At 33.5% G+C, this 10,340-nt stretch overlaps 2 protein-coding genes across 3 annotated transcripts in view; one reads left to right on the top strand and one right to left on the bottom strand.

Annotated features, from left to right (window-relative positions):
• LOC106478079 (ALX homeobox protein 1-like) overlaps positions 1-3,997 on the top strand; it is a 19,766-nt gene extending 15,769 nt beyond the window's left edge. For both annotated transcript variants that reach the window (XM_013938589.2, XM_022381593.1), the window contains exon 6: positions 2,425-3,997. In XM_013938589.2, the coding sequence (XP_013794043.1) occupies positions 2,425-2,903 (479 nt within the window). In that variant the 3' untranslated portion in view covers positions 2,904-3,997. The remainder of the gene's footprint in view (positions 1-2,424) is intronic.
• A 1,147-nt stretch (positions 3,998-5,144) lies between these two features.
• The window catches only part of LOC111084936, a 26,533-nt gene continuing 21,337 nt past the window's right edge, over positions 5,145-10,340 (bottom strand). The window contains exon 3 of the mRNA XM_022381592.1: positions 5,145-6,438. Coding sequence (XP_022237300.1) covers positions 5,216-6,438 — 1,223 coding nt within the window. The 3' untranslated portion in view covers positions 5,145-5,215. The remainder of the gene's footprint in view (positions 6,439-10,340) is intronic.

Genomic DNA, 10,340 nt, shown 5'->3' with positions numbered 1-10,340 from the left:
TCTGTTATATTAAAGTTTTTCTTCATTACCCATTCAAGCCGTCTCCAGCCATTACATATCATGGTCAGTTTTTAAGATACTGGGCAAAGGGGAAATCTCACTGCTCTTCAAAAGGATGTGATATTGGGTGCTTCTACAGCAGGACAGTCGTTATCAAAGACATTTATCAGACCAGCCGATCAAGTATACCTTCCAGTTTCCATGAATAAAATGGTTATCAAAATAGAATATGTCTTCCAATATTAAAGTTCTAACAACCAACCACTGACGGCAGATAAAGAAAAAGATGATTGAGCATGCTATTGAAGCGCAACAGACGTCAGACTGTATCTCAGTGAGCAATTCCTGCATCATTGGTAGGGATTTAACTACCTCCAAGAGCATCATGCGAGTAACATTACAAAAACTTTAACTTAGAAGCCTGTGAAAGACAATCCCTAAAATGCTTATATATAGTACAAACAAGAAAGTGACTTCAGTTGTACTTGGAGTGAGAAGAAGGGAAGAGTATTTATTGGAAGTCTGATGAGCCATCTTTTCTCCTCTTTTTGTAATGGTGACAGAGTAAAATACAGAGAAAACACATGAATATCTGACCATGTTTGTATTGTTTCAACAGAACAAGCTATTGGAAGTGATGTAATGACCTGGAAAACGTTCTTATGGACTGGGTTTGGTCTTTTGGTTCCATTTCAAGGGCGAATAACATCCAGAATGTGCTTGAAAGTTGTTTCGAAGCAAATACACATCAAGAAATGTATTTCTTCACTGATGTACAAAGGCTTCTCAAAGGGGATATTACAACAATCCACTGCCTTCATTACATTCAAAATGAGTTCGAAGGTTTAATGTTTTAGATACTCCATCACAATTTCAATAGTTAAGGTGGAAATTATTCTACATTAAAATAAAATCTGGTTCAATTGTATCCAAGAAAGTTCGTGGAATTGGGTCAAATACCCTGCCAATAGATGTCGCTGTTGGGTAATTCAGCCCATGGGATACACAATAAGATCTGCACATCGATACATACTGATTCCTCCTTACGCTATTAATAGACAGTTACCAAATCTGTAAAATTCTATGGAGTTTCTCTGAGCATTTCATCCACTTTTGACTTCCCAGACATAACTACTTAATCATTAAGAGTGATGTAAAACTGTGTCTAATCCGTGAAAACTGCAGGTCTGAGTAACATTGCTGTTAAACCTGATGTACTCAACAAAAATCCACATAAGTTGTGCAGTGACGAATAGTCAACTCTCGGACTGGAGGAGGTCTTTTCGAGCCTTAAGCAGTACTCAAGAATTATTTTTCTTATGTTGTGTTTTTTCTAACTGACAACAGCAGTTTGGAGAAAGACGACGTCACAACACTAAGCATGATGGTAAAAGCAGCAAAACGTTTTACACGAACGTTTGAAGGCTGGTCAAAGCAAATAAAAAAAAAGCATTAGCCGAGTAATATATTTTTTCATTAACGAAACCAAGTTGTCACCTTTCGCGGCTTTTTTCTATGCTCTCAGGTACACAGAACAATTGTTTTATGACATTCCCACTATGGTCCTGGATACACTAAAATGAGATGTCCACTACCTCTAACGATCGGTGTTTTCTATATAAACGTTCACTCGTCATTAATAGGGAACACAATCATATGGAAAAACAAACAAATAAAACATCCGCCAAGCCGTATATCAGTTGAATGAAGACTAGAACGGATGATCTTTCTCCACGACAAATAGCCCCCCAGTAGCACAGCGGTATGTCTGCGGACTTACAACGCTAGAAACCGGGTTTCGATACCAGTGGTGGGCAGAGCACAGATAGCCCATTGTGTAGCTTTGTGCTTAACTTCAAAACAAACAAACCCCGCAAATAACACATACAAATGTTGCTGAAACAGATATGCATTTTCTAGGTTTGGAACAAGCACATAATAAATGACATATCGATTTTAAATTATAATCAACTTTTCTTTTTTGTTCTTTGAGGATTAAGGTCATACAATAGAGAAAATTTATATAAACTCCACATTCAACTTATGAACGTTTAGGATGTTGAATATATTCGTTTAGAAATGTTTGATCGTTTTGACAATATCATTATACATTTCGATCATATCGAAATAAAACTAAAACGCTGTAATATTAACCTTTGACCTTCTTTCAGAGATATTTATTCGAATACTCATGAGCTGATAAGCAAGGTTAATTTAAGTAAAGGTTTCAATCTATTGAATTATTGATTCTTTTCGGGATTTCGGATTGCCGGAGGCTCCTTTCGTTCATTGTATTGTCTTATAGAATACAGTGGGGTAGATCCAATTTTTGTCGTTATACTTTGGATGATGTTAACTAAGTAAGCGGAAAAGCACGAGGATTGGTTTATCAAACTATTCATAATTGTCTCTTTATTTTCATAGGTTCAGCTTCCACTTTTGGAACAATGCTTTCGACAACAACGCCAACTCTCCCCCTCTTGAACAACACCATTATTGATACATGGGGGTTCGCATCATCTCCTTACGACTTCGCCTTCCAGACTGCACCGTTTTCCACCTCTCTGTATACTGGATATTCTAATAACCCTCACCAAAATCTTTCAAACGACGCAGGCGCAGCTTACTACAATTCGATGCTACCAACACAATCCATGAATATGACGGACGTTTTACTACCAAACTACCGTTCATCTCCCACATCAGACATTCAGCAAAAATATTTTATCTCTGAGGCTTATCTAGGATCTTTGTCTTCAGATCAAGACAAGAAAACCATAGCCCTAGATATGTCAGATAATTCGGTTTCAGACAATCAACGTTTAACGTCAATGTCCCATTTATTGGTGAAAACTAAAGAAAATACTGTTTCGCTCTTACCGTCAACGGATTTCTTGACGTAAACACCGTATTAATTCAGTTTTATACATTAAATACAGTTTCAAGTTTCAGTATTGATTTTTCACGGTGTTAAGTGTTAATCAGATTGTTCGGAAACGCAAATAAGGACAAAGTTTTAATTCCAGAGGTTGAATAAAAATATCATATCTGAACATTTAAAGGTTCTTAGCAAGAAATAGTAATCTTTTTGATGAAAATGATCTTAAAATTATATAAAGTATATGACTTATGTATATGTATATATATATATAAAGCAATTCACTGCATAAATACGCAATGGCAAATTACCAAATGTGCCTTGTATTTCATGTATATATTTATCGGTAACTCCGTACGTTCTTTGAATATGCACTCTTGTAAGTCAGTGTTTTATAATATACAGAGACAAACATGAGTTCGAAGAAGTTATTTTTCAGCTAGTTTTGTGAATAGTATTAACTATTATTTTTTAAATGTATTTTATATGATATTTTTATAAAAACCACCAGGTATTTTGTACCCCATAAATAATGTGGGTCATTTCAGTGAATTCATATGGTGCCAAAATGTATGATACTTTTGACTTTAAGAATAACATATCAGTGCCTGTATTACTCTTATACTTCAGATTTAATAATCATTGTGTTTATATGTGCTTCGCATGTCGTGTACAAATAAATATCTCAACCATACATTTTACACTGACGAGCTTATGCAGATAGTTTGATACAATTAATGAAATGAACACCGTAATCAAAATATGTTTTATGTTTTTTATTATTTTCCTTATTTCTTTCACAAATGAAATATTCCTGCTTATTCTACACTGTGTGAGAAATGTCAGAGAGCTTAATTAGTTTCTATGTAAAACAGATGGTTTTGTTTCGCTCGTATGCATTTCTAGTTCTTGTAGAAGTTATACAGCTCAAGAAAATTGCAGTCAAATCAGCATTCAGCAAAGTTTATAGATCAATAGAAAGGATGATGAGTGCTCGCAGCATGCTTTGAGGTTCTTTTAGCTGATTCTATTGCTCCTTTCGATACACTGTATCATTTAATGAATTCAATATACTTTTTGTCGGCTTATTGTTTGTTTAGAATTAAAATTCATTCAGTATCTTTGTTTTCAGCCCATTTTTTGGCGGCCACCCAGAAAAAGCTTCTGAATTTTCCTAGATAATTGTTGGGGCTATTTGTAACCGTAAAGTTTAACATTTGCTAGAAATATCATGTTAGTAATATTGAATATTTAAATCAACAAATGATGTCAGGATTTTTTATTGTATTTTCCTCACTCCCTATAATAAACCAGAACTTTTATACATTAATAGAAACAATTTTACTGCAGGAAGGGTATCACATTTCCAATACACTTTTTTACAATCAATAAACTGTTGATAGGTTTACAGTAACTATATCTACTCAACTTTCTAATAAAAATATGTTCATCCTCTTCAATTAAATATACGTTTATTTCAGTTTAATATCAATAAATAATTGGAAATGATTCTATCGTGAATGGTTCTCTAACGAGGAGTGTCCAAGTCAATTATTTGTCAAAAGAGTTAACTTTTTAGGTTTATTATCGTTTGGAAATATGTTAAGAAATAGATTTATTTCATTTTTCCATTTTCACTTATCATCTCTGGGGTTATAATAAATTGTGAAGGCGAGGACTGTTTGGATCATTTTTGGTCACTACTTGGACAGGCGAGTCTTCTAAACAAAAGGAGAACAAATCATGTTTTGTTAAAAGCCATCTTTTGACACTGGAATTGTCAGATATTATGTTATATTTGGAGAAAACTTCTATTGGAACAGTTGGTGTTCCTTCAGGGATGAGAATGTTTCCTTGAAATTGTCACTTATTAGCTTGTTCCTCTTTTGAATTTCATTATTTACTTTAACGCTTCGCATTCTGGAGGCCGTATCGTACAGGCTGTGAGAAATAGGTCCAATGTTGACTTGTTTCTCGATAACTGGTGCTAATTTATCAAACAAACCTTTACTATTCTTTTCAAAATTGCTCATAAACAGGTCTCCATATCTTATTCTGAGGTAATTATTGTCATTTTCATTCTCTCTTTCTTTGTGTCTTTTACCAAAATGCATTATTTGATGATTATATGTCTTGTAGTCATTCATTTGTTTGGCAAAATACATCAGGGGGTGGTCAGGTCGTTTCTCTTCTGCTCTCTTTCCAAAATACATCATTTTATGACCTGATGGCTCTTTTTCATGTATTCTTTTTTCATAGTGCATACTTTTATAATTGGGTATGCTGTTTTCATCCATTTCCCTATCAAAAAACGTTCCATGTTGATCAGGTCGCTTTTCATTCCTTCCTCTTTCCAAAATGCATTATTTTATGGCTTAATTGCTCTTTTTCACCGACTCTCTTTCCAAAGTGAATTGTCTGATGATTAGATGTATTGCTGTCATCTTTTTGTTTATTAAAAAACATCACGTGATGATCGGGTCGTTTTTCGTCTTCTATTTTGTTCCCAAAATAGATCATCTTAGGGCTTGATTCCTTTCTTCCTTCGATTTTCTTTTGAAAATACATTCCTTCATTATTATATTCATTGTGTTCATCAAAGTATATCATGTTGTTGAATGATCTTTCTTCTTCATTAATTCTCTTTTTAAAGAGCATCATTTGATGGTCAGGTTTATCATTTCCATCCATTTGTTTACCAAAGCACATCATACTATCTCCTAGTTGCTCTTCCTCTTCCATCCTCTTTCTAAAGAACTTCATACGCTTATTGGACCTAAGGTCATTATCAATTTGTTTATGCAAGTACATTATGCTTTGGCCAGCTCGTTCTTTCTCTTTTATTCTCTTTCTATATCGCATCATCTGCTGATCGGGTCTTTGCTTCTTTAAGCACATAATATGCTGCTGAGGCTGCTTTCCTTCATCTACAACACTTTCAAAGTCCATCATTTGATAATAAGGCAGGTTTGTGTCATCAAATCTTTTACCAAAATGTACGATATAAAGGTCAGGATGCTTGATTCTATGCACCCGTTTCTCAAAAGACATTGTAGCGTGACCCCTAATTTGTTTGTTATTCTTAAGTTTTCTGAGCTTCGGCTGCTTAGGATATGCTCTGTTCTTAGATTTACTAATAAGACATTTTCTAAGGTGTAATCTTCTCTCATTTACGTATCGATGTTCGTAATTTTGTTGATTTGTTTTTCTTGTATCCTCTATATCACTGCGTGGTTCAAAAGGTTCAGATAAACTATTCTCTGATTGTAGTCCCTGCTGAAAGATGACTTTGTTGCGTTCTTTTTTAACTATACCATTTATTCGTTTTCCAAAGTGAATAAAACTGTGTCCTCGTCTTCTTTCATCTTGTTTTTGTACACTTTGCAAATAATCATCCATTTGTCTTTTATCTTCCTCGAATTCACGAAGAAGGTCGGCAAAGTGCAGATGATACAGTCTATTTTGAAATCTTATTCCTCTGTTTTGATTGGAAGGTCCGTCGGAAATATGGAAAACTTTTAGAAATTCGCCAGGAAATAGTCTTTTGTGAATTTCAGGTTCTATAACAGGGTTTTAAAAATATATAAATGTTTTAAGTACTTGAAGGAGTTCTAAATAAACAAATTACATTGTATGTAATCCTAAAACATAAGAGTTAGAATGACCAAATTGTTTACACTACCAATTAAATAATATTTGGAAAGTTCTTCACTAACATTTACAATACTGTCACTTACTATTACAGAAGTACCTGCTTTTTTTACATAAACGATAAAAAAACCTTTCTTAACAATTTCAAAAGTTATCAATACATTCCTTTAGGGTTATATATGATGCTGATATATTCAAAACACTTTGCTATCTAACTTGTTAACATTTCTGAGTTTAAATTAGTCAAAGAGAGTGACAAACACGACCAATATGAAGTCGCATAGGAACGAGATGTATCAGAATTAAATTTTGACATTGTTTGACGTTTCGTAACTTGCTTGAATTCACCCAAAATTGATCATTTTTGAGAAGGATGTATAACATCTCTTTTCGACACAGGATTTTCATACATTAAAATCATATAGATGTGTTAAGATCGGGGATTTAAAATTTCAAAGACGGTGATACCCTTTGTACTAAATGACATTTAAAAACAAAGGAATATGAAATAAATTAAAATATCAAGGCTATCCAGAAACGGGCCTATAATACGTCGTACCCCAGTCGTGCTAAACAAATTGCAGTGTATTGTAGTTGGTGAAAATAGACGCACATAATCATCAATGGTAACAGCCGCCCACGTGCCTATGACAATAATACATAACATAATAAAAAAAGGATCTCCGTCTGAAAAGCGATACAAGGCACGTGTACACAGGTCTGGAATCAAGGCCAACAAGGTATGGATTCACCAAGATAATGTTTACAATCATACCTCCCGTTCACCCGACGCATACCTCAAGCAGCGAGAGAATGAAACAGGCATTCGTGATATTCCATACCAAGATATACCGCAGTTTCTTGGATTTCTGTGTAATCTACTGTTAAAATGGGCGCTGAAAACTGGTATCCTCGTACATTAGATGGATTATGGAAAGCCATCGGGGAGAAGGGGTGTGCTTTGAACAAGACAGCATTAAGACCGAGCCTTGTGCAGTCGAAACTGTACTGCATATCTATTTTCAATGCGCACGGTCGTCAGACATAACATGAACAGATGTGGAGACATGGACTTTAACGAGGAATCACAATTATTTTGATATAATGTACTAAAAATCAACCCAGACATGTCTGTTGATCCTTTAAATTGTTAGGTGTCCTCTTTCCAACTGTTTGCTCGTTTGATTTTTAAAATTTTCACAAGAAGTCACTCAAAGGATTGTATGCGTATAGGCGTTCCTAATTTTCTAATGATAGAATAGAGTAAAGTCCACCAGCCAACAACACCCGTTCCCAACATTTAGGCTATTCTCTTCGGACCGAATAGGTAGATTTAACTGTCACTTTTAAAGCGCATCCCAACCTCAAAGCATGGAACTAGCATTTGCGGTAAAGGGATGCGAGCCAAGAACCCTCGTATTCACAGTCCGGATATGCTGACAATTGGGACACGCTCAGTCCCATGTTCTGTTTGCATTCAGTTGAAATATATCTAAAACAAAATTTCTCCCTGCAGCATAAAGTCTAAAATGTTCATAGTTCAATAATAATAATTCGAAAATGGCGCTTTATATGCTTTATATGATTGAACATTATGTACAAACACACACACATATATATACATTTAAACATGTTCCACAAAATTATCCTATAATAAAACATAAAGAGTAAAAAGTTAAAACATAGACTTGAATCTATTTAGGTTTGGTCTTTTATTCGAATACAATATTTTTTTTTTCTCTTTTTTGTAGTTATTAAGAGTCACAATTATATTATAGCTTGTATTTTTGATTACATTAAAACCGTTATGGTATATTGTTGTTGTTATTTGTTATTAACTACAAAACTGCACAAAGGGCGATTTGTGCTTTGCCCACCACAGGTATCGAAATTCAGTTTCTAGCAGTATAAATCCGCAGACATGCCGCTGTGCCACTGAGGGGCTTCATGGTATGTGTTGTGTCTTTTTATATAAAATGTTTTGTTCGTTGTACACAAGTATAGTAAAATACCATGTTTAAATCAGCTTGGAAAAGATTCTGTTTATTAACACATACATGGAAATGAAGTTTTCTTTTGACTGCTTTGTTTTGTATTCTATGTGAAGTCACGATCATTCACAATACATTGACTTTCTGTAATATTCAAATTACAGACTAGTTAATACACTATTCACTACTACTGGATTTAACATATTGTGTCATATTGAGTAATTTCATGTTTTTGCTTGTTGCTACACCCACTGTGTAGACTTAACCAAAAAAAAATTAATAAAATAACTCACATTCTCTATGAAATACATATGAAACTACAGTAGTTGTTAATAAAATTAAAAATTACAATATTAAGATCATTTTTGTTTACATTTGTGTGTGTGTGTGAGAGAGAGAGGGACAGTGTTAAAAACAAAGTCGTCAGCCCACAAACAAGTTGGTTCAGAAATGGTTTAAAAAACATGTTCAAAAATCGGATATAATAATTCCATGGTTAATACGTGTTTGGTGCTTTTGTTTCTTTTTTTCACGTTAAACATTGATGTATTGTTTGTTTGATTATTTTGGTGCAAAGCTACATAATGGATTATCTGTACTGTGTTCGCGACGATTATCGAAACTCGAATTTTAGTCATTATCCAAGATCATTTTAGCTGAGTAATCAGAATTTTGCTAAATATAGGTTTATTACTCTCATTGGAGAATACCAATACGATGTCTGTGTTGCTTCAAATCACTTCCAAGTTGGAAAACTTGGTATGGCTAAGTATAACATAACAAAGTACATACTTTTCAAATAACGCACTTTATACAGTTTGTTTTATAGCAAAACCATATTGGGCTATGTGCTGTGTCAACCGCGGGAAATTGAACCCCGGATTTTAACGTCACTTTCCCACCAGAGGACCACTTTGAAGAGAGCTTTTTTTCTTATCAAGTTTTAATTTCCAGATATTTTTGACATTTCGAAACATGAAAGAACCCTTCAAAATTATCTGTGGCTGTTCAATTAGTCAGAATCATAAAAGAAAATTAGAGAAGTTTACGAAAAAAAAATATAATTTATTGATTTTATTTAGATGAACTGATCCGAAATTGAACTTATCCAAACAATATATATATATATACACGCACACATACACACACATATATATATATATATATAGCTGACTGAAAAAAAGAAGTTTGTTTCTTGTAATTTGACGGCTATATATATATTGGTTGGTTTTCTTATTATCAATTTAGACCTGTAATGACAAAAAAATAGATGAATAAAATTCATGTACATGATGAAGGATAGATACCCAGTTTGGTAATTAAACAAACTTATCTTTCGTCCTCATTATGCAGCCATTTTTGTTCTTCTTCAACAGAAAATATTTATTGGCTAAAATGTATATCTATTTATTCTACTGATTAAATACATTGTTTCCTTACACAAAATAGTAAAATTAAAACTATATAATAATTCTGATACTGAGTAAACCAAGGAAATTCTGAAGGAACTCCGGTATATCATTAAGTAACGATACTAATAGCTATGTAGTGTTAAATAAACTAATAAACGGTATGGTTTTACCTTTCTTTACCTTCCAGCATTTCTACAATCAACACTTATTTCACAATTTGTCCAAAAACACGTATTCACATCTCTTGTAAAGTTATATTATATATATATATATATATATAGACACATACATATTCCGTATAATTCTTCAGGACCAACTCTAACATTACATAAATGTTTTTGAACGTGATCACCCAATTTGTTTTGTTTATTTATCAAGCAATGGTAAGGTTGTTTGTTATGAATTTCG

Source organism: Limulus polyphemus, unplaced genomic scaffold (genome assembly GCF_000517525.1).
Source record: "Limulus polyphemus unplaced genomic scaffold, Limulus_polyphemus-2.1.2 Scaffold178, whole genome shotgun sequence".
Lineage (NCBI taxonomy): Eukaryota > Metazoa > Arthropoda > Merostomata > Xiphosura > Limulidae > Limulus > Limulus polyphemus.
The sequence above is the reverse complement of the archived record's forward strand: the minus strand, read 5'-3'. Positions and strand labels throughout refer to the sequence as shown.